Source organism: Heterocephalus glaber, unplaced genomic scaffold (assembly GCF_053883595.1).
Source record: "Heterocephalus glaber isolate CG9 unplaced genomic scaffold, H.glaber_assembly_v1.0 deba00001600, whole genome shotgun sequence".
Classification (NCBI taxonomy): Eukaryota; Metazoa; Chordata; class Mammalia; order Rodentia; family Bathyergidae; genus Heterocephalus; species Heterocephalus glaber.
In genome coordinates, this window is record NW_028258372.1 from 16,179,572 (window position 1) to 16,204,499 (window position 24,928).

Here is a 24,928-nt window from a genome sequence, read left to right on the forward strand (position 1 = left end):
CATTTTTAACTTATTTCATGCTCATGTGACAAACAATTCAAGCTCAAATTCTACATGTTATTTAGTTCAGCTCACTAGAGTCTTCAGGTTTAAGTTTCTGTTGTAACAGTCTCTGTACTGCTCACCAGTGGAGGAACAATAGTTTATTATAGTATGTGTGGAAATAGGCCATCGGCATATTCAGCTTTCCTAAGGGAAATATATAATAATATCCATGGATATCACTCCTAGACCTGATATAGCATGTTTCCCCCTAAACTGTTGAGTATTTATACTATAATATAAATATATTACCAAAGCCTTGAAAGCTTAGCCAAACATTTGCCATCATGTATACAAAACTCATCAAAAATGAAGAAATTCTTGCCAGTCCCCACCCCACAACTCCTAATTTCTCCCTTCCAAGGTCTCTAGAGCTTTTTTACATAATTAATTTTAGTCCTATTATTAGTTCTTGCTGACTAGGCCCTCATAGTCCCAGATTTGGTCATGAAATTCAGTCATTAACTAATAGAGAAGGCACTATGCTGGACGTTTTTTGTTCTGTTTTGTTTTGTTTTGTTTTGGTACCGGGGATTGAACTCAGGACCTTGAACTTGCAAGACAGGCACCGGAACCACTGAGCTAAATCCCCGGCCCATAACAATTTTTTTTTCTCCTTTATCTGTATTTCACACAGAATGCTATGTAGCACTGTCTTATATAAACATAATATGAGCCGCATATGAGTAATTTTGGGTATTTACTGAGTAATTTTAAATTTTCTTGTAGTCACAGTATAAAAAGGATAAGAAATGAAGTGAAATCAATAATGTATTATTTTATTTAACCTGATGGTATCCAAATATTACTTAGCAACTAATCAATATAAGAATTATTAAAGAAATATTTTACTTTTTTCATAGTCTGAAATGGAGTGTATATTTTGCATTTAGCATACATTTTAATTTGAACTAGCCATATTTCTAGTGCTTAACAGTCACATGTAACTATCAAGTAGACCATAAAGGTATGTTGAATGACTGCAGATTTTTTTGTTCTTAAGGAGTTTATAATATAAGGAAGTAGGAGAAGGTTATCCCTATAAACAAAAAGAGATAAATCCTGTGTTTTCTCAGAGAATCTTTAAAAATTTAATTCCAGCTTAATAGAGTTACAGAATTTCCTCTTGAAATATGCTTGTGTTGTATGTATAGCTTGAAGGGTAGAAAGGAAATAATGAAACAGACATTGGGCAAAGGCCATGGTAGGGATTAGTGGAGGGGTGCACTTAAAAGGCATAAGAAGTGTGAGAGAACCAAGCATGTGTGGAGCAAACACTTTGCAGAAAAAGGATAGAAAAGAGGGCTGGGAATTTAGCTCAGTGGTACTGCCGCCTGTTTTGCAACTGCACGGTCCTGAGTTCAATCCCTGGTACCAAAAAAAAAAAAAGGATACAAAAGAAATATGTGAACAACAATGAAAAGTTTAGGAAATAATTAGAACCAAATTTTTAAGAGCCTGGCCAAGGATTAGATTTACAATAATTGAAAAGCCGCTGAAGTTTTGAGTATAGCGTTTTCAATGAAATTAATGTAAAAGCCATTGTAATGAGGAAGGCAAGAAATAATGAGACTGAATGAGGCAATCCCTGCAGATAAGAATAGAGAAGAAGATGAATAAAAGAAATGTTACAGTTGAACAGATATGATTTTGCAACTTTTTCAGTTTGTGGAAAAGTAGGAGGGACCAAATACTACAGAGAATTTTGGGTTTTTGTGAATGACTAGAAGGATGATGTGATTCTTTTTTTTTTGTACCGGGGATCAAACTTGGGACCTTGCGCTTGCGAGGCAGGCAGCAGCACCACTGAGCTAAATCCCCGGCCCCTAGATGATGTGATTCTTAACAGAAATAGAAACCATAAAAATAGTAGGCTTTAAAAAATAGGAAATGACACCTCCACCTGAGATATATTCAATTTGAAGTTCTAATAGGAAGTCTCAGGGCCTTTAGGTGGGAAAGCTAACCAATACTTCTGACTAGTTGGCTTTTAGATATTTGTGACTAACTTAACCCATATGAGGGAGTTAACTGAAGCTATGGGATTACCAGAGCAGGAAACAAGTAGAGCAAAAGACATCTCACAGTATACCTGGTTTTATGGTGTAGAAGGAAGAAGAATCAGAGAGAAAATGCAGAAGTGAAAGAAAACCAGAAATTCCAGTTAACAGAGTCAGATACCAAAAGAAAAGAGACTATTAAAAGGCAGGGGGATGGACTGAAGTATAACTCGGGAGTAGAACATATGTTTACCATGCATGAGGCCCTGGATTTGATCCCTAACACCAAGAGAGAAGAACGGGGGGAGGGGTGGCAGATGGTCAAGAAAAAATGGCTTGCATTTGGCAACTTAAAGATCACTTGTGGTAGGGCCAGGGATTTAGCTCAGCAGTACTGCGCCTGCCTTGCAGGCACAAGATCCTGAGTTCTATCCCCAGTACCAAGAAAAAGATCACTTGTGGTGCTTTAGAGTACTATCTGGAGGAAAAGAATCATATTATAAGGAATACAAAGTAAAGAACTACTCAAAAAATAGGACCACTATGTTCACATGAAGTAGCCTCACTATAGTGAGGTTATTAGTGTCATTTACATAAAGAGCTTTTTACAGTCATAAATTATGTGTCATGGTTTGCTTTAATGATTTATATTATAAAAAGCAACAATGAAGCATCTCAGATTCTTCAATCTGTGGATATAGAGGTGAATATTTGTTGACTGCCTGCATCTTTAAAATCAAATATTCACATTCTAAAAATCAATGTGCTAAACAGGATTGCTGAATGAGATTTTTCAAAATGATTGGATGCAAGTCCTTTGATATAACAGTGAATTAAATAACTGATTGGCCCAATGAGGCATGAAAATTAATTCAGTGAGCATGGGAAAAAATTCAAGTAACCCCTCAGAGAACTCTGTTAACATATCTGTAATGTAAGATCAGGGCCAGGGTGGTATGTCTTCTTCCTATTAAAGTTTTACCATAGTTCTTATATCTTGGGCAAAAAATTGATGCTGTTTCCAGACTGCTTGATTGATTTTAAAAGTTACTAGTCATATTGTGTGATATCCTGCTTCTTAGCCTATCTTCATTTATCTTTTTTTTTTTTTTGGTACTGGGGATCAAACTCAGGTCCTTGCGCTTGCAGGGCAGGCAGCGTAACCACCATGCTAAATCCCCACCCCTATCTTCATTTATCTGGAAAAAAATTGCTCTTTACTGTCTGGAGTCTGCTTACATAGACTTAAATCTTCATCTTTTAGCCCTTTTTACCTATCTAATTGAAGTCAGGTTTCATGTTGCTATCCTATGACATACAAAAAGTTTCGTCTGTAAGATATAGGGAAGAGGTTTCTCCAAAGGCCTGATTTTCACTCTTAGTAATAGAGGTAAATTTCTTTCAGCAATGCTATGTCCATACCTGCTGACTTACTCCTATACATGAAATTTTGATGCTAGGTAGTAATGAATTAATGACATACATGAAACATCATAGAAGATTCTAGGCATGAACTTATTTAAACAACATAATAAAGACCCCCTTGAGTTTGATTATTTTCAGAGGCAAGGAAGCAAACTCAAGTGCATTTTAATATATCTTAATATTGTGGATCAAGTGTGTACCTTTCAGGTACATATCCATGCAAGCTTTACCTTGCAGTGTGGTACATTCCACATCACCAGACATAGATTATAATTTCAAAAATGAAAATAATTTTCTGAATTGTAGAGGATTTTAATTGCTGTATAATCAGAAAAAACTTTAGACAGCATAGTGTTGACATTATAGACAATTTATTTCTAGGCCTAGGAGTTACTTATTTTGCTAAACACTGGAATTATTTTATTATTACCCATTAACATTAGTATCATTTCCCTGGAATAGATATAAACTAAAGGAACTCACAAAACAGAATGTTTATGAAAGGAATTTAGATTTTGGTTAATTATAACAAGATATTTGAGAATGATTGTTTAGTTTTAAATGAGATAGATTATATGGAGGCACATAGCATGGGAGATGCAGAGAATATGTTGAATATTTACATTGTGAAAATTGTTGATTTTTTTTAAGCTTTTACTAATTTTGGCTGTTGAAGATTATGGAAAATTATTTAAAAGTAGCATAATTTATTCATTGTAATACTTACTTATGGAGCCGCTACTAAATGAGGGAACCATCTGAAATGGTTTTTGTGCATTATTTCTGATTCTCACCACAGTTCTACAAGACAGATATTATTAACACTTTTATCTGTGTACCTCGTTGCTTTCTGTTCTCCGAGCGTGTTTCTTCCAAGTTATCACTTCCCATCCTCTGTCATAGCTATTTTTAAAACCATTCCTTTGTCTCAATACTAACCATTTTGGTTAAAAAAAAATTTCATATTTCTACTGCTACTTAATTTTATAGAAAGTATTGCTCACCTTCGTAAACTGTTATAACTAACCTGGACCTCCATAAATAGATTTACACAGATCTCTGACAGATCCACTCCTTGTTAATAAAGACTTGTATAAAAAAAACCAAAACTACATACCGTCATCTCTGATCAATATGTATTGCTGTGAAGGCTATTCAAGGGGGTAGGAATTTAAACATGATTAAAACCTGGTTCCTAACCACCAAAGATATTCATCCTAGAAATGAGGCAGACATGTGAACAAATAAGCACAAAAAAATATGAAACATGGAGGATTAGAAGACATGTAAGGTATAATGTATAGTAGAGAATAAACAGGTAAGGTGATTTGTTCTTTCAGGGAATACTGGGCATATCCTTAACCACTTACCAGTTCAATTATTTAAATATAGGATGACCAAAAATTGCATATTTTTCCATTAAGATATTTAGGAAGTATATAAAGAGATATGCTATAATTTTTAGCTAAATTAAATGACTATCCCCATTATAAGAAGTAAGCCAGCAGAGCCCTACTTGTATCTGTTTGGCACCAACATTAGATCCTAACACCTTATTTAGTGAGCTATTCAAGCAAGTTTGGGTAGTTTGTTTTACTAGAATAGTGGTAATAATATTCATGGTAGAGCCTTTTAGCAAATTACAAATTCATGCTAATTAAATGTTTATAGTTTCTGATAAAAGATACTACTTTGTTTGAAGTCATTGTTACTAGTTTTATAAATACTGTAATGATGATGTTAGTGATTACTGTTATTCTACTTCCAAAATAAGGAACATAAACATGATATTGTGGGCTATTGTAACTAATGGCTCCAGTGACCCTTGTGGGCAGTCTTTTGTCACCTCTATGTCAAGTCTGAGAAAAAAGTTCCTCATTATACATTTTAGGGTAGAAATCCAAAATCCTTTAATTCTACTCAGGAAGACACTGTTTATAGTTATACGACTTATCATCTCTCTTCACATAGGGGAGTTCATCAAAGCTTTGTATGAATCAGATGAGAACTGTGAGGTAGATCCCAGCAAATGTTCATCTAGTGAACTGATAGACCATCAGAGCAATCTAAAAATGTGCTGTGAACTGGCTTTCTGCAAGATCATCAACTCTTACTGGTAAGCTGGTATCCACAGTGAACACTTGATTATGAAACTAATGCTTTTCCTTATAAACATCCTCTGACTGTCTCCAAAGGAAGGTCTTCAGGGAAAAATTGAATATAATTATCTAAATCTTTATTCTAAGCAAAAGTACTTCCAAATTGACTATCTAAATAATCTTTCCCATAGTGTTAGTACTGCATCCTCTAATATCTAAAAGTATTTTTCTAGCTTTCTAAAATATTTACCAGTGTTGAACAGATGCATTCATTAATTTTGATCATTCCTCTAGCAATTGGTGAGATTTGGGGAGATTTTTTATGAACAGTTTTTAGAAAGATTATGGTGAGCTATATTAAACCAGATGGTTTAGTCAGGAGCTTCATACCATTTTCCCACTTTGCAGAACTAAATTTATACTTATCTAGGGTTTATAGCTTTCAGTTTCCAGTCTCCATCTGGCCTACTGTGAATTTTCCACCAGGCCTCAGACATGAATTGAGCAGAACGTCCTCCCTAGGAATCTACTAAGTCCTCACAGCTTGGCTCTAGAGCAGAGGTTTGCTGAATCAGAGTGGGGATCAGTCGTGCTTTTGTGTGTTATGGTTCTTTTATATTTAGAGGTTTTAGTATCTTTTTTCCTTCTCCAGTGTTTTCCCTCGTGAATTGAAAGAAGTATTTGCATCATGGAAGCAGCAGTGCCTAAACCGAGGCAAGCAAGACATCAGTGAGCGGCTCATTAGTGCCTCGTTATTTCTCCGTTTTCTTTGCCCAGCCATTATGTCTCCCAGTCTTTTCAACCTTATGCAGGAGTATCCTGATGACCGTACATCTCGGACTCTAACTCTTATTGCCAAGGTCATTCAGAACCTGGCCAACTTTGCCAAGTAGGTGATGCTACCATAACCGCTTTAAAACACATAGTTTAAAAATATGTGAGGCCTCAATTCATAATCGATGAATCTTGGAAGTAGGCAGTATGTCCATCAACAGATGAATAGATAATGAAAATGTGATATTTACACACTATAGAATACTACTCTGCCATAAAGAAAGATAGAACTTGAGTCAATTACAGGAAAATGGATGCACCTTGAGATCATAATGTTAAGTAAATCAGACGCACGAGCTTAAATATCATATTGTTTCTCTTATATGAGAAATCCAGAGTAAAAATAAAGAGCAAAATAAAATATAGATAATAGGAAGTAGGGAGATCAATCCTTCTCACAGAGGAAGAGGATCGAGAGATGGGGGGAGGGGGAGGGAGGGAAGGGATAAGGGATACAAAAAAGGAACTAAGATGTGTTATGTACATGTCCCAACTCCATACAAGGAATACAAACATGATGTACTGCAAACATGTACAAAAACAAAAAGGGATCAAGGGATGCGGGGAAGGGGGAAGGAGAGAAGGAAATAGAAAAGAGTTAAGATGAATGTAAGCATAATGTACTACACGCATGTTCTAATAAACTAAACAAAAAAATTAGGCCTAAAATATAAATAGGGGCATCATTCATGATGCTATATTTTTGTTGTGTTGGCAATAAAAATAGCAAGATAAAATGTAAACTTAAATATTAAACAACAGATGGTACATATAGTCTATTGAATACTTAAAATAATGTTTACAATAATACAATACTACTAATAATACAATAATGTTTACAAAGAACATCCAGTAATAGGGGAAATGAAAAGTACTTATAAAAAAAGGACAGGGCCAGGGATTTAGCTCAGTGGTTCTGCCACCTGCCTCGCAAGCGCAAGGACCCGAGTTCGATCCCCAGTACCAAAAAAAAAGGACAGGATACATATCAGTATAGATGCTATTCTAACAATATAAAAACACAAGAATATAAGTATAAAAGGATTAGGAAGAATAATCTGACAAATTATTTTAGTTTCATGGTCTAAGACAACTAGCCTAGCCACTTCCTGAAAGACAATGTTAGGAAAATGCAAAAGATAGAAAGTTACTGTAGTAGATCAAAAGGCACCAAACACAATACTTGAAATATATTTGGATCTTAAAAACTGGGAGAAAAATATCTCGAAAAGTTATTTGGGAGATAATCAGTGGAATTTAAATATGGACTATATGTAAGATGATTCATGAATTATATTTTCAGAAGTTTTAGTGTGAAAATGGCATTGGTTTATATAATAGATATTCCTTATTCTGAAAAACATGGGTGCTAAAGTATTTAGAAGTGATGTCTGTAGCTTAGTTTAAAAGGGTTCAGGGAAAAAAAGGCCTATGTATATATACAGAGAAAGAATAAAACCAAACTTGGCAAAATGTTAGCATTTGATTAATGTAAATGAAAGGCATATGGTTATTTATTGTATATTCTTTCATCATCTTTGTAGGCTTAAAATTTTTTTGAAAGAAAGGAGAAAACAAATACACATAGCAAATATGTTTGGTAGTTGAATGGACACACCTACACTTTTTTCTTTTCACTTTCATTGTTTCCAGCTTTTTCCTCAGTAAATTCATATTATTTTTTCATAATTTATAGAAAATAATTTTATGAAATAGCTGGTGAAGAATTCATACTTAGAAAATTGATCATGAATACACTTAAAAACAAGTGTATGGTTTTTGTTTTTGTTTTTTCCTCCTGGTAGTACTGAGGATAAAATCCAGGGCCTCACACACTAGGGCACTCTACTACTGAGCTGCATCTGTTAAAAACAAGTTTCTGTTAGCAATTTATGGAAGAAAAAATTAGAACTTCAATGAAAAGATTGTTTTCTAGTATTTAAATAATGGAGATTTTTTTAGAAGTGCTCTATTCTTAATCATCCAGTGCAGAAAGATGCCTATTTGCCCATTTTGAGCTAATCCTAATGAAAATTATTTCTAGTTTATCTTGCAACAAGTTTTATAGGCTTAAATTAGACCCTGAAGACAGCTAGAATCTTAATAGGCAAAGAAGTGTTTCTTTTTCTAGTGGCAATAAAGAGCATGAGCAAAGGATTGAAGAAGAAAATGAATATAATACAGTAGTCTCTCCTTATCCAAAGTTTTGCTTTCCATGATTTTATTTACCCATGGTCAACTGTGGTCCAAAAATAGTAAAGACAAAATTCCAGAAATAAACAATTCTAAGTTTAAATTTACATGCTATTTTGAGTAGCATGGTGAAATCTCATGCTGTCTGTCTGTGTCTCACCCAGGACATGAATCATCCCTTATATGCTACCTGCCTGGAAGTAGCCATCTTGGTTTTCAGATCAACTGTTGAAGGTGTCACAGTGCTTGTGCTCAAGTGTCCCTTTTCTTTTTTTTTTTTTTTGGTACCAGGGATCAAACTCAGGTCCTTGCGCTTGCTCAGCAGGCGACGAAACCACTGAGCTAAATCCTCGGCCCCCCCTTATCTTAGTAATGACCCCAAACCATATGAGTAGTGGTGCAGACAATTTAGGTATGCCAAAGAGAAGCTTTAAAGTGCTTCCTTAAGTGAAAAGGTAATAGTTTATGATAGGTATGTACTTATGGGGAAAAATCATAGTATACACAGGGTCCTGTACTATCCACAGTTCCAAGCATCTATTGGAGGTCTTTGAATGTATACAGTGATTGGGGGGAATGCTGTATAATATATTTGGGAGACTTTGAAGAAGCTAGTAATATTGAAGTTCACGCCAGTGAACATTTAATAGGTAAGTAAAGGCTATTTTATAAAGATCTTTAAATACTGGGGGAAATAAATGAGTTTTGGCTTTATCCTACAGAGAATAGAAAGCTATTCAAGGTTTTTTGGTTGTATTGAAGTAATATTAAGAAAGTATATTTTAGAAACTGGGTGTGATAATGCATGCCGGCAATCCCAACACTCTGGCAAGCTGAAGCAGAAGGCTTCATATATTCGTAATATTGCTTTAATACATACCGGAAAACCTTAAATAAGTTCAAGCCCAGCGTGGGAAACTTGGCGACCTAGTAAGACTACCTCAAAGTAAAATATTTTTAAAAGACTAGGGATGTAATTCAGTGCAAAGGCCTTGAGTTCCCCAGCACTGCAAAAGAGGGAAGGAAGGAAGGAGGGAGGGAAGGAGGGAAGGAAGGAAGGAAAGGGAAGGAAGGAGAAGGAAGGAGGAAGGGAGGGAGGAAAAAAATACATTGTAAGGCTGGTAGTGTACACTGTAATAGAGTATTTGTCTAGTATGCAAAATGCTCTGGGTTCAATCCCTAGCACCTTAAAAACAAAGTTCTCTTACCACTTACAGAGAAACAAGATTAGTTATCTCCACAAAATAAAAGAACTGTATACCTCTGTGTAAAGTCAACTCAAAATGATCATATCTCTTTTCTTGAATGTGTTCTTTCTCATTTTCTCACCCTCCACTTCAGGTTTGGTAACAAAGAGGAATACATGGCATTCATGAATGATTTTTTAGAACATGAATGGGGTGGAATGAAGCGCTTTCTTTTGGAGATCTCTAATCCAGACACCATCTCAAATACCCCAGGCTTTGATGGTTACATTGATCTGGGCCGAGAGCTTTCAGTTTTGCATTCCTTACTGTGGGAAGTAGTTTCCCAACTTGATAAGGTAAAGTAGGATGAAAGAGTAATGGGAAATGGGAGATAGAGAACGTTAGTGTACCTGAATTCTGGAGCATATCTATGAGTGATAATACTCACCCCTTTTGCTAGTTAAAAGCAACCTTTTGCTGTTGGTATCTGAAAGTGATTATCATTTTTAAATAAAACATGTGCTCCACAGCTGTGAAATTCTAGAAGGCCATGAAATTATCAATACATTTTTTTAAAATTATCTGAATAAATATATACACACACACATCTGAAAACTTGCCTAGAAACTAATACAAAATATGGGTGTATACATCCTCATTCATATGTAATAGGATAAGGTGAAACTTCGTCTAGTAATTTCTAACAGATGTATAGACTTGGAAAATACTGTTTATCATGTTTAAGTAGCTTTACCTCTGAAATTTTTTGTGTGGATGTTTTTTGTTTTACTATGGAGGTCAGGAAGTTTGTAATTATTAGTGCTGAGATCACATGGGATCTGAAAATCCTGATACTGACTTTTCTACAGATGTGACACGCAAATCAATATTTCAATCATTTGTTTTCTGACTATAAATTATAGATTTATTATACATCATATTAATGAGTAAATTGCAAAGCATGCTGATCACATTTTTCCTTCTGGAATTTTACAGCAAGGCATGGATTTTTTTAATAGAAAATAGTTGAGTGGCATTAGATTGACTTCCAAAACTGTTTTTCTGTGATGAGGATTTGTTTTCTTCAATTTTCTTATTATCTTTAAAAATGTGTTAATAAAAACTGCAGAAGAATAAAACCCATGAAAAAGGCTATTTTCCTAAGGAAGCATAAATAGTAGTGTGTCCACTGGTGCTTAAAACATTTGTAAAATAATCACTTCTTATTCTCCAAAACCTATTCTTCACTTGTAGAAATACTACCTAGGTCTTAAGTTGAAGCTGTGTTGAGAGTAACTTCCTTTAATATGAACCATGACTCAGCATTGTTGAGCAAGTAAAGGGATTCTTTTTTTTTTTTAAGTTCTTTTATTGGTACGTTTACATTTATCATTGGGTGTTTGTACCTGTACATGATATATCTTGGTTCTTTTTCTTTTCCCCCCATTACCTGTGCACCCTTCACCCCCTCTGCCCTTCCCTATTTACATAGATTTCATTTCCATTTGTAAAGGGATTCTTTAGATGGCACTGTGTCCATTTGAGCCTGGCATAAGAGTCTATTGATTGTTGATAAGACAAAAAGTCCCGAAGGCAGCCATGTAAAACTAACTTATATTCAAGAGATCCCATAAAACCCTGCAAGAATAATAATCCCCTAAGGAAAAAAAAAAAAGATTGAAGTGGATAATGCCTGTACTATGAAGTTATTCTTGGCCCAGCACAGTGGAGCACACCTGTAGTCCCAGCACTGTGGAGGTTGAGGCAGGAGGATCACTGGGAGTTGAAGTTCAAGACTAGCCTGAGCTGCATAGCAAGACCCTGTCTCAAAAAAACAACAACAAAAAAGTTATTCTTTTTTAAATAACTTTATCAGTGGTGTGCATATATAGTTATTTTTTGAAGTAGGCCTGGTTTATTCAAGGTCAAAGTCTTTTTAACAGGCTTTGCTGTATATACACACTTTCTCCTTTTTAGTGTCTGATCCTGGGATGCAGGAATACATCTAGACACATAGAAAGAATTTACCTGATTTTGCTGTTTAAAAAAAAAATTGCCTTACTAATGGAAACTAAGTTGGCAATTGGTCAGGGGTCCCAAGATTGACTGGAATAGTGGATGACAATATCAACTAACTGTGTGCCCTGCCATGTTGTGGATCCCGGAATGCAGCACCTTCCTGTATGTTGGCATGCATTTCTTTTCTCACGTGGTCTTTTTTCTTTGTAAGTTTCATCACAGCAGCCAATCCTGTAATCTTGAAGTTCCTTTTGGTTAGAAGGTGTTTGGTTCCTGCCCTTCTCTGTTTTGGTCTGTTAGCCACCCAAAGATTTAGTTTGCTTTGCATGCCTATTTTAGTTGGAATGGCATTAGTTTGGTTGTTTTAAGCATGTCTTTTAATTTTTTATTTGCATAATCCTAATTTCTATTTCCTTTCTTTCCTCAATGTCTGCTGCATCTTGTTTCGCCTCCTCCATTCATCTCGACGCCATGGTTCTGCTGCTCCATAACAATGCATTATGAACTTGCCACTCCATATGCAAATACCTATCCTTCCCTCCAACCTACACCCCTCCATCAATGGGCCTCGTTTTTCCCAAAAACAATCTGTGGTGGATGTCACAATGCTCATTATATGCAATTAGGGTGACAATTCCTTCCTACAGGCAACCGTGGCAAAATTGGGGCCTCTCCCCCGTGTTCTCGCTGATATTACCAAGTCTCTGACTAATCCTACGCCAATACAACAGCAACTGAGACGTTTCACTGAGCATAACTCCAGTCCAAATGTCAGTGGGAGCCTCTCTTCTGGGCTGCAGAAAATATTTGAAGACCCCACTGACAGGTATGAAAGAGAAATTTTGAACTACTGTCTCAGAGATAATATAAAGATTTAGCAGAAAACTTTTTATTTGTTAAATTTGCAACTTTAAAGTTATGAGCGGTTAAAAATCATCATCTGAGGTAAATTCAGTTGTCGTAATGCACAAAATCTAGGATAACTTATTTTCTAGAATGATAGGATAGAGTTATATTCAGTAAATATATACAAAACTATGTCCTGCTTAAAGGAAGAGTAAGAGTTTTATGAAATTGCTGTCACATAGTGTAGCATTCAAAACTCTGGACACCTTCAGTTAAAACCATTTTATAGCCATCTATATCAGCTGGACTTGGACATAATTTTCTAGACTGGCAAGATTTACCTTGTGCCTTTAGCAGAGACCCTTTGGTTGTCTGCTCAGAATTTCTCCTCTTGAAGGTTATGACAGAACTAATTAATTATAAATTTGAGTACCTTGGGAGGTACGCTAATCTCACTAAATAGGAGATTATTGAAATTCTAGTAAAAACTGAAGACAGTGATGGGATGGTAATTATTCTCCACTTTTGGGAGAAAACTAAAAATGCTGACTTTTATTCTAAGAATTATAATGCTGAAATTTGAGTTTCTAAAGAAATGTAAGTATCCACATTGGGCCTGTGAAACTTCAGAAGGGTTCATGTGCCCAAACTGAGGATTTTTAACTGTGTGGGATTTTCCTCAAGAGTAATTCAGGGTCCTTTCTTTTTCCACAGTGATTTGCATAAACTAAAATCTCCAAGCCAGGACAACACAGACAGCTATTTCAGGGGCAAAACATTATTGCTGGTTCAGCAGGCCTCCTCCCAGAGCATGACTTATTCTGAAAAGGATGAAAAGGAAAGTAGCCTTCCTAATGGTCGAAGTGTCTCCCTTATGGACCTCCAGGATACTCATGCTGTTCAGGTGGAGCACGCATCGGTCATGCTTGATGTGCCTGTGCGCTGGACCGGAAGCCAGCTTTCTATAACCCAGGTGGCCAGCATCAAGCATCTGCGGGAAACCCAGAGCACCCCCCAGAGTGCGCCTCAAGTGAGAAGGCCCCTGCATCCAGCCTTGAACCAGCCAGGAAGTCTCCAGCCCTTGTCATTCCAGAATCCTGTTTACCACCTCAATAATCCAATTCCAGCACTGCCAAAGGCCTCTGTTGATTCCAGTTTGGAAAACCTAAGCACTGCCAGTTCTAGAAGCCAAAGTAACAGTGAAGACTTCAAACTCAGTGGACCCAGCAATAGCAGCATGGAAGATTTCACCAAACGTAGCACTCAGAGTGAAGATTTCTCCCGGCGGCACAATATGCCAGACAGACACATACCTCTTGTTCTACCACGACAAAACAGCACTGGGCAAACACAGATCCGAAAAATGGACCAGGCTGGGTTAGGTGCCAGAGCCAAAGCCCCCCCATCCCTGCCCCATAGTGCTTCCTTACGTAGCACTGGGAGCATGTCAGTGACATCTGCAGCCTTGGTGGCTGAACCTGTGCAGAATGGGAGCCGGTCCCGGCAGCAGTCCTCTTCCTCCAGAGAAAGCCCTGTTCCCAAAGTGAGAGCAATCCAGAGACAGCAGACACAGCAGGTAAGGATGAGTGCTGGAGGGGCTTGCTGCCAACTACCATACTTCCTTGGTCCTTTATGTATAAATCATTGGAAAATCCAATTGCTAACAAGGTTTCCACTTAACATTTTTTTGCCACTTTTAAATGGAAAGAGGAAGTGAAAAGTTTGGGAGGCTTCTGGCTAGGTGAGACAGCAGAATGTAGTTTGACTCATTACCCTGAGGAGACTCTTAACAGACACTCAGGGGGCCTTTCCTTCTCTACAAGCAGCAGAGTTGCTAAGTTTGCACTTAGAACAGATCTGTGACGTTGAATGAGTAATTACAAGTCTTAAACTAGAAAATCAGTAGACAAAATCAGCTATATTTGGGGAATCTAAAAATTAACCCTTCTTGATCTTTTTTATTAAGTGTTCAGAATAAAGTTGAATATTTTGAGCTGTGAATTTAAAGTAACTGCTCCCCAATTCATCCGCTAACTCCCTACGGTAATACTAAGTCCCACATGCCTTTTCCTGGAAATGGCTAGAAAAATAAACAACTGATAGAGGCAAGGTAAAGGAGAGGGTAAAAAGGTAGCTAATGAGTGTATTCTAAACATTTGCACATCCTTATATTACTGTTTACATGGACAAGCCCAGCTAGTGTCACACCAATCTTAATATGACTTCCAAGGTTTCTTCTTGTTTGCCAAGAATTTAATCATTTCTTACAATACTACATTTTGAGGCACCAGTACATATTTTGCCCTTTAAAGTGGATGGGATATCTTTGTCTGTTACTTGCATTTTTACTGGCTGGGACTTAATTTGGCAGCTTCTGCCTTCACTCTATCATCTGAGCACTTTGCTCTTGCACTAATAGTTGTTTAAAGAACAAAACGAAAGCATTTTCAGTACCTTTGAATACAGAATGGGGGGGTGGTGAAAACTCAAGCTAACTGGGGAGTCATTCTTCCCTGAGAAATAAAATTTTCCTTTAATCTTAAAGTTATCATATTCTTTTGTTATATTAACAAACATTTCACTAATTCATTTGATTTAATATGCATTTTCATTTAAGAGAAAGGAAAAAATATATTCCTGTATATCTTATTTATATTATATATCCTTTTATATATAAATGTATCTGTATTTTAACACACACACACACACACACACATAAATTTTCTGTTAGAATGCTATCAGTCTTTGACTCCATAATGTGATTGGTTGATATAAACAACTTTCAGGGAATTAAAGTATTTATTAGGAGGACACTAGAAAAATAACTAAGAGATGGAATACTGTGTAAAAACAAACATCTCCTTGTGGGGTCTTAGAGCAGCAGGAAAGCAGTAAAGATGAGATAGATAGTAGATAAGAACATCAGACTGACCCAGAGGGACGAGGCAGGGGAAAGGGTCCTCCTACTTTTCAAAAGTTGTCTGAGGTCCAGACTTAGAAAGAAAAGAAAAATTAAAATTCTCTTCTTTGACTTCTGCCTACCCATTGCTTCTGTATCATGTAGTCCTCAATTCCTACAGTCTATGACTCAGACTGATATTTATAATATTATAAAGTAAATAGCCTTTTGGATACTCATCTGGAACCAACTGTTATTTGTAACATTTTCCCTACAGAAAAATGTAACACTTATCATATAACCACAGAATATGTGTTTCTATGAACAAACGTAAGGCTGAGATGGATGCGAGATGGAAAACATATACCATCTCCAGAAACAAACTTAAAAATTAATTTTTATACCACAGCCACTAATGTTAGAATATCTTTATTATATTGACATGAAGTAGGCACAGCCATAGTGAGATGTCCTAGCAGAGCTTTAAATACTGATTTTTGCTTGTGCCTTTGCAGGTAGCTACCACTATCACATCAGTTGAAGCAGAAATCCCTGTATTTTGATGTCTCGCATTTCTGGTTTTTCTACACTGGCTTTTTGTACCCAGATTGTACATTCTTTAAACTTAATGTTATTACTCTTGTATTCCTTATCTTTCCGTTTCTTGTTTATATTTCTCATTCTCACTCCCATGAGCCTCTAAAGTTCTATACAATCAGCACATTTTTAAAGCAAATTCCTTTACACATTTTAATTGCAAATTGTGTTGGGAAATTCTTTTCTCCGAAGAACTAGAGGATTTCTTTGTGGGGACTGTTCTGTAGGCCTTTATAATTGTCAGTGGCTCTGTCTCCTGCAAATTCCATTTGTATCTTAGCACAAAGGAACAGGCATTGTTGGCAGTGTCATTGGCTTCAGTCTTCTCCAAATAGAGTGAGTAGGCAGGAAATGAAATTCTAGTGAAACAATTTACATTTAATTTTTTCAGGAATGTCTTTTAATATTTTGACCTCTTTGAGCCTCTATTTGAATTTTCTTTTTTCTCACTTTCCTCCCTATTTATCATGTATCATATAGTCTTATACAAATAATATTCACCATGTTCCCTAACCTTGGAAATTTTAATTTGAAGAAACTTTTAGAAATAGGTGTTTGGTATATTTAATAAAAATGAGCAGGTAAAAAAAAAAAAAACACGAGAAGGTGTGTATTTGTTGCTAAAGAAACTGTTCTTATCTTTAACATGGAGCAGAAAAAAAAATAGATGTTTGACCAGCACACTGGTATTGTGCTGCAATTTTCACATTTGGGCTTGTTGAACACTGTCGTAACCAAACTCCTCAAGAACTCCTAGAGTTTACTCATTAATTTAGTCAGCCCTTTCTTTGGTGTTGATAGCGGGTGTTACTCATTTATGAGAACCTATTTCAGATTGTAAAGAAGCTGAAACCAAGGCTTGTTTATATCCAGTGAATATTACCAAGGAACAAGGAACTGGCCTGTTCTCAGTTGTACCCAGCATAGCCAGTCTGTGACTAATTGCTGTATCAGTTAAACTCCTATGTCAGTAGCAGTGAATGTCCATATTAGGACAGCAGAGAGAACTCAGTTAAATAACCTAATGCAGAACCTCAAGCTCCTAGAAAAAGAAGAGCAAAACAAACCCAAACCTCATACAAGAAAGGAAATTATAAAGATCCGAGCAGAAATCAATGCAATGGAGACTAAGAGAATGATACAAAAAATCAATGAATCAAAGAGTTGGCTTTTTGAAAGAATAAATAAAATCAGTAAACCTTTAGCCAACCTTATCAAAAAAAAAGGAAAGAAAAGGCTCAAATCCATGCAATTAAGAATGAAAAAAGTGAAGCCACAACAGATCCAGCAGAAATCCAGAAGATCATCAATACCTCCTTTGAGAACTTGTACTCTAATAAAATGGAAAACACAAGAAATGGACAGATTCCTAGATTCATACGAATTGCCAAAGTTAAATGAAGAAGATATGGAAATTCTAAACACCCAAATAACAATGAGTGAAATTGAAAATGTAATAAAAAATTTACCAACAAAGAATAGCCCAGGTCCTGATGGCTTCACTGTGGAATTCTGCAAGACATTTAAAGAAGAACTATCACCATTACTCTTTAAACTCATCAAGGAAATTGAAAGGGAAGCAAGGCTTCCAAATTCATTCCTGGAAGCAAATGTTACTTTGATTCCAAAACCAGGGAAAGACCCAACCCAAAAAGAGAACTACAGACCAATCTCCCTAATGAACATAGATGCAAAAATCCTCAACAAGGTACTGGCAAACAGAATACAGAGTATCATCAAGAAGATCATACACCCTAACCAAGTCGGATTTATCCCAGGGATGCAAGGATGGTTCAACATCCGTAAATCAAGGACGGTTCAACATCCGTAAATCAAGGACAAAACCATATGATCATCTCAATAGATGCAGAAAAGGCATTTGACAAAATCCAACACCCATTCATGATAAAAATGCTACAAAAAATTGGAATAGAAGGTCTTTATCTCAACCTAATTAAGGCTATCTATGAAAAACCAACAGCCAACATCATACTAAATGCTCAAAAACTAAAAACTTTCATGCTAAAATCAGGAACAAGACAAGGATCCCCACTTATTACCACTCCTGTTCAATATTGTTCTGGAAACTAGCCACAGCAATTAGAAAAGAGAAAGAAATAAAAGGAATAAAGATAGGAAAGGAAGAAGTGAAACTGTCATTATTTGCTGGTGATATGATACTTTACATAGAAGACCCAAAAACTCGGTCAAAAGTCTTCTAGACCTAATTGACAGATTCAGTAGAGTAGCTGGATACAAGATCAACACTCAAAAAAAAACAATAGCCTTCTTATATGCAAATAGCAGACTCAGTGAGAGAGAAATTCTGGAAATAAATTCTTTTACAATAGCATCTGAAAAAATTAAATATCTAGGAATCAGCCTAACAAAGGAAGCAAAAGACCTCTACACTGAAAACTACAACACTCTGAAGAAGGAGATCGAAGAGGATATAAGAAAATGGAAAGATATCCCTTGTTCCTGGGTAGGAAGAACCAATATAGTGAAAATGGCCATACTTCCAAAACTACTGTATAGATTTAATGCAATGCTGATTGAAATTCCAACAGTATACTTCACAGAACTAGAGAAAACAATCCAGAAATTCATTTGGAATCAGAAGAAACCTAGAATAGCAAAGCAGTTCTAGGCAACAGAGACATAGCTGGGGGTATCACAATCCCCAATTTGAAACTATACTACAAAGCTACTGTGATAAAAACAGCATGGTACTGGCAAAGAAACAGACCTGAGGATCAGTGGAATAGATTAGAAGATGCAGAAACAACTCCAGACATACTCAACCACCTCATCTTTGTTAAAGGAGCCAACCACCCTCATTGGAGGAAAGATAGCCTATTTAATAAATGGTGTTGGAAAAACTGGATTTCAACCTGTCAAAGATTAAAACTAGACCCATACCTATCACTTTTCCATTTGACCCAGCTATTCCCCTACTGAGTATCTTCCCCAAAGAATTAAAAGAATCATACCACAGCGATATATGTGCACCTATGTTTATAGCAGCACAGTTTGTAAGAGCTAAAGCTTGGAAACAGCCCAAGTGCCCATCAACTGGAGACTGGATAAAGAAGATGTGGGGTTTTTTTATAAAATGGAGTACTACTCAGCCATAAAGAATGAGAAACTAGAGACATTTATAGCTAAGTGGATGCACATTGAGGCCATACTCTTAAGTGAAATAAATAGGACACACGTGTAAATACCAAATAGTTTCTCTAGTGTGTGAAAATGAAAGTGTAAATAAGGATGAAAATGATTAAAATGAATAATTGATAATTTGAAATAGGAAAAGGTCCAAAGGTGTAGGGGTGGCAGGAGGGAAAGGGGAAAGGGAAGAAGGGAAAGGAAAAATTATGAGAAAAGAAAAAAAATGGAAACAAAGTCTATGTAAATAGGGAAGGGTGGAGGGGGTGAAGGGTGCACAGGTAATGGGGGAAAAATAATAACCAGGATATATCATGTTCAGGTACAAGCACCCAATGATAAATGTAAACATATTGTATACCTAAAATATACCAATAAATATTTTTTTTTTAAACTGCTATGTCAAGCCCTTTGCCCTAAATCATTATTATTTTTCCGAGGGAATCCCTATATGGATTCATCTCAGAAGGAAGCTATTCCTAATGGAAACTCCTGCTACTTTTCTTCTTGTCTTTTTCATCCTGCATTTTCTTTAATTATTCTTTTGAAAGTCAGTGGTATAAATTCTCTTCCTAAGGCTATAGCTAAGCAAGACAGGTTCTGAACCACTTACCAGCCTCTTTCCTCTTTGACTGTAAGCTAGAGATTATAATTTCTGTTATATATCCAGCTTATGAAAGAGATAGAACACCACCTAAGGAAAAGCCTTTGATGCACTTCCAGAGGACTAGAAGAAAAACAGTGTCCTTCTTTTAGTAATGAACTTTAATAATGAATTCTAGAACCTAGACTATTAATAAATAAATAATTTTTGAGTATCTATTATAAATTTAACTAGTCACTACCATTCAGAAGAACTGTTTGATGTGGTCCCATTAGATTGACGCTCTAGTTGGTAAATAAGACCAGCACATATAAGACCAAAAGAAAAGTGTGAAAGATAGTGTACAGTTTTAATACTGTATAAAAGCATATAACAGTAATTTTGAAATGAATATCACTTCTGTAGCCACTTCTGATTTATTCAGTATCAATTTCTGGTTCCTTTATAAATTTTGTAAAGGCTTTATCATGAATAGAAGGAATAATTATGTCTGATTTTTTTGTCAGTTTTATTTTGACTACTTACTGTTTTGCCAAGCAAAGTCCCAGGACATATCAAGAAGTTGCTGAAATAATATTCAACCAATAAAATAGGAATAGACCCTAAAATGTCTAGTTTCCATTATACGATCTCTCATAATTCATTGGACATTGTATCTGTCATTCTGAAAATACAGCATCATCAATGGAATGAACCAACCCTTGTTTTTACATCTTCTCATTTAACAATTAAAGCCTCAATTACCTCCAAGATGTTTTTGTCATTGTTGTTTTTAATATGCTTTCAAAGGCAAATGTTTTATTTCCTTTGTGTGTTCTTAGGAGTACCATTAGTTTGCAGAGCATTTATAGACACTCAATAAAGTTACCTGTAACAAGTGACAGGGAAAGAAAGTTCATTCAAGCAACAACTTACTAACTACATAAAGCAGAGAGCTATTAACTTGAAGTAATGAATTCCTAATAGTAAAAGTTGCTATTAGTTTGTTTTTTGTGTTTTTTTGGTTTTGTTTGTACACGGGGATCGAACTCAGGACCTTGCGGTTGTGAGATGGGTGGTGGAGCCACTGAGCTAAATCCCCGATGCAGTTGTTATTAGTTTTAATAGCTATTTTATCTCAAACTGCTATTGAATAGAAAATTCTGGTTTCACAATAAAGCAGCTTTCCTGTGCCTTTTGTGCTAGAGTGGTAAGACTAAAACTAAAAAGGCATTTGTCTCCTTTAAATATTGACCTGTTATTAATTTTTTTAAGACTCATCACTACATTCTTTTGCCTTCCCAGTTCACATATATCAAATAAAAACCTGAACGCTTGTTACTATTGCCCTTTACTAACCCAAAAACAATTCACTATGCTCTGCTTTTAAAATCCACCAGAGGGAGAACGGTCATGTGTGTCCGGTCATGTGTGTCTGTGTGTAAGGTGCCTTTTGTTTACAAAGTCCTTTCTCATGGTATCTCTTTTCTCGTACAACTTTTGATGTGAATAGTTATCTTCCTTTTATGAGTGATGTTATATCCTATCCTATAGCCCACTTTTCCCAAGGGTGATATTCAAAATTAGTGTACACAATTATTAATCATGTAATTATTTTGATACATATTAGAAAAATATATAATCATTAATATATAACTATATAAAATATATGTGGAATAACAAACTTATGATTTTACTGATATTGCTTAGCTCAAGGGCTTAGCTAACCCAAAAGTTATTTTAGGGCCGGGGATTTAGCTCAGCGGTTCTGCCACCTGCCTCGCAAGCGCAAGGTCCCAAGTTCGATCCCTGGTACCAAAAAAAAAAAAAAAGATTTTAAAAGCAGTAAGTTAATATATTAGTGATATATGGATATGACAAGAATTTATACACACATAAATGAAACATACCTACAACTATAGTAGAGAGGGAGAGAGAATTTTTTAAGTTCTAAAAGTACTGAAATTTAATATATAGTTTTAAAATTGTGGCTTTAGAGAAAGAATGTGTACAGGATCATTCACAGTTACTTGTAAGTATCTACTTATATAAACTACACACATCCATAATTAGGGATGAAGCCTTTCTTATGTATCTATGAAATGTTTGTAAGTGATCTATACCAGATTCTTCTTCCAAACTTTAAGAAGTACCCTCATACTACATTTATGTATATAGTTTTAAAGTCTCTCCCAACTCATCTTTGATAACTTTTTAGTCTCTGCAGTTTTTTCATCCACTCTAATTCTCATTGTCATCAAAATACCCCTTCTTTTAAAATGCTTATTTAAAGTTTAATTCTAGTCTGAAATGATGTAAAGATTCTTAAGCTGTATAGCTCTGCATGAGAGAGAAAATTCTCTTCAGTTATAAAATTATGGAGTAGTCATTGGTTCTCAAAATAAAAATTTATTTTTACTATAAAAGACTAATTCACATAGGAAGCTTTGTGTTTCTCCCAGCCCAAGGGGGAGAAAAGTATATTCCTAACATTGTTTGTGGAGAAAGCACTAGTGTTCAATAGCCTAAACTGTAATATCCAGTTCTAATTTTTGAAACATAAATATGGTAAGACTGACAGTAAGACCTCTCTATAGCACTGTGCAGTTGCCAGAGAACTCTCACATAAACTGTCTTACTCGATCCTCACCACTCGCTCTGAGATGGGAGACAGTCAGGATAGGCAGTGGTGGTCTTCAGTAGACTAGAAACATGGTATTTAAGAGATTAAGTGATTTAACTCCTAAATGTTAGAGTTGCTCCTCAAGGCCAGAATTCTTAACACTGTATATCTGTTAAGAAAGGAACAATTAGCTGGCTGTCCTAAATTTACTGGAGTCTTAAGGCAAAAGTCCCAGCTCCAGGGATCTCAACAGGCCAGGCTCAGCTAGTGGTCCTAAAATGCCAGTCAAGGAGACAAGAGTAATGAAGTGCAGGAGAAGAGCATTGTTCAGCCTGACCATGAAGAAGGGACAGAAAAAAAGATTCAAGATCTGTCTTCTTGGGGGGTTGACCGACACTTTGAAGTTTTATAGAAAAGGGGAACAAAGACAAAGGTTAGGGCTTTTTCTAGCTGAGGTTTTGCGTAGCTGGCAGTGTAGATAATCCTGGTCTGGTTGATCATTATCTCAGGTTTGGTTCTGTGAGGTGGCTCCAGAAAAGTGCTTATGGTTTGAGGGAGCAATCCAATTCCTGTGAGACGACTGGCCCTGCTAGGGGTGATCTTTCTGTGAAGCTCTCCTGTTCCTGGAATCCAAGGTGACTACAGGCTTAGACTGCAGACTGAAGTCTTCTGTGGAGTCCAGGCTTTGACTGGAGACTTCTAGGCACCATGTAGGAGGTCTGCAGCAGATGTTGTAAAAGCTGGAACCTCAGTATTCCTGCAAATCTTGAAAATGCCTCAGTGCTCTAACTTGGTGTTCTCAGTCTGGAATGGGGATGAGAAAGGTAAGGTTAATTAAGAGCTAATAAACCTTGTAGTGGCAGTTTGCAGACAGACGCTCCTTAAGTAAGTAACATGCCTACATACAGAGCTGAGCAGCTGATTCAAACTTTTAGGGTAATAAAACATACATAAAATGAAAGCAAAGGTGCCAGGCTTTATCCTGCTTTTAGTTACCAACTGGGCATCTGCAGACCTAGCCTCTGTGTCCCTGTTATACTAACTAGATAGAAATATGCCTTAGACTGTACAGCATCCATCATTTTTTTCTGGTTTAAAACATAGATTCCTGAGTGATCTTAACTTACTAGGAAGTCAGTGGTCTCTAAAAATGATCGGTATCACTTGTCCTCTTTTTCTAAATGGTTAATGTGAAAACTAAGTATTTGGCATTCTGATATCTAAATATCACCCTTTGAGTTTACATAGCATTAATCGGTTCTTTGGTCTGTGATCATCTCTCGGTTCAAAAGACATTTGCCCATGTGGGCAGTCAACCATCAATTTATGCATTCTTTCTCTCACTCTGTCATCCTCTTAATCTTACTGGGTAGTTTGGTACCTAACAGCATTTGAACCACTAAGAAAATTAATAATTTTAAGGCCTTGGCTTTCTTTAGAAGGAGAAAAAGGATGGTTCTTGGGTGTGATGTATACAAAGGGATATTCTTTTCTCTATCCCTTTAATTAATAAAATACTAAAGTTAAGAGCATTTGATAGAAGATTAAAGGATCACTATCACGTCTTCCAAAAATAGCTGTCTTTGTGAAACGTAATGAGTGGATGAGCTGTTTTAAGAAATGCTAATAACGATTCCTCATGTAGGTTCAGTCACCTGTGGACTCTGCCACAATGTCCCCAGTAGAGAGGACAGCAGCCTGGGTTCTAAACAATGGACAATATGAAGAGGATGTAGAAGACACTGAGCAAAATCAAGATGAAGCTAAGCATGCTGAGAAGGTAGAACCTTGCCTGTCTGTATTGACTTTTTTGCCCCCACAAGTGATAGGCCGCTAAAAGGGTTATCAAGCCAAGAACGTCATGTCCACCTGCCCCTATCTTTCCCTCTACCTCTATGTTAACCATCATATTTATGTCTGTGTACAGTAGTTCAGTAGCATCTCCATGTGAACATATGTAGAAAATACCCATCATACTATAGGGGATGAAGATTAAATACTTTTTTCATAAAGATTGCCTTAATATTGGAGACACTCTGCTACTCATTTCTAGTCACTTTAGGTAAATAGTTATATTTATATAAATCTCTTGTTAATATTTATAAGGTCAAAATTACCTTAGTACTAGACTTACTCTCTATATCTTGGTGATAATTTGACTTGGAGTGTTTTACTTTTTGTCTTTTTAGATAAAGAATGTAGAATTCTATAAATAATTCTTTAAAATATATCATCTATTGCTTGAGTTTGTTGTTAGAAAATTCATATTAAAAAGGATCAAACAATAATCTTGGGTTTTTTTTGTGTTGTGTTTTTTTTTGTTTTGGTACTGGGGATCGAACTCGGGTCCTTGTGCTTGCGAGGCAGGCGACGGAACCACTCAGCTAAATCCTCGGCAGACAATAATCTTGAT

At 36.1% G+C, this 24,928-nt stretch overlaps 1 protein-coding gene across 11 annotated transcripts in view; it reads left to right on the forward strand.

Moving 5' to 3' along the window:
* Rasal2 (RAS protein activator like 2) overlaps window positions 1–24,928 on the forward strand; it is a 330,126-nt gene that overhangs the window by 295,944 nt on the left and 9,254 nt on the right. For 7 of the 11 annotated variants that reach the window (XM_004853375.3, XM_004853376.3, XM_087194370.1 and 4 more), the window contains 6 exons: window positions 5,439–5,583; window positions 6,219–6,455; window positions 9,935–10,136; window positions 12,426–12,625; window positions 13,360–14,221; window positions 24,161–24,295. In XM_004853375.3, coding sequence (XP_004853432.1) covers window positions 5,439–5,583; window positions 6,219–6,455; window positions 9,935–10,136; window positions 12,426–12,625; window positions 13,360–14,221; window positions 24,161–24,295 — 1,781 coding nt within the window. The remainder of the gene's footprint in view (window positions 1–5,438; window positions 5,584–6,218; window positions 6,456–9,934; window positions 10,137–12,425; window positions 12,626–13,359; window positions 14,222–24,160; window positions 24,296–24,928) is intronic. The other 4 variants (XM_087194374.1, XM_004853378.3, XM_021265376.2 and 1 more) reach the window with 1 other exon arrangement.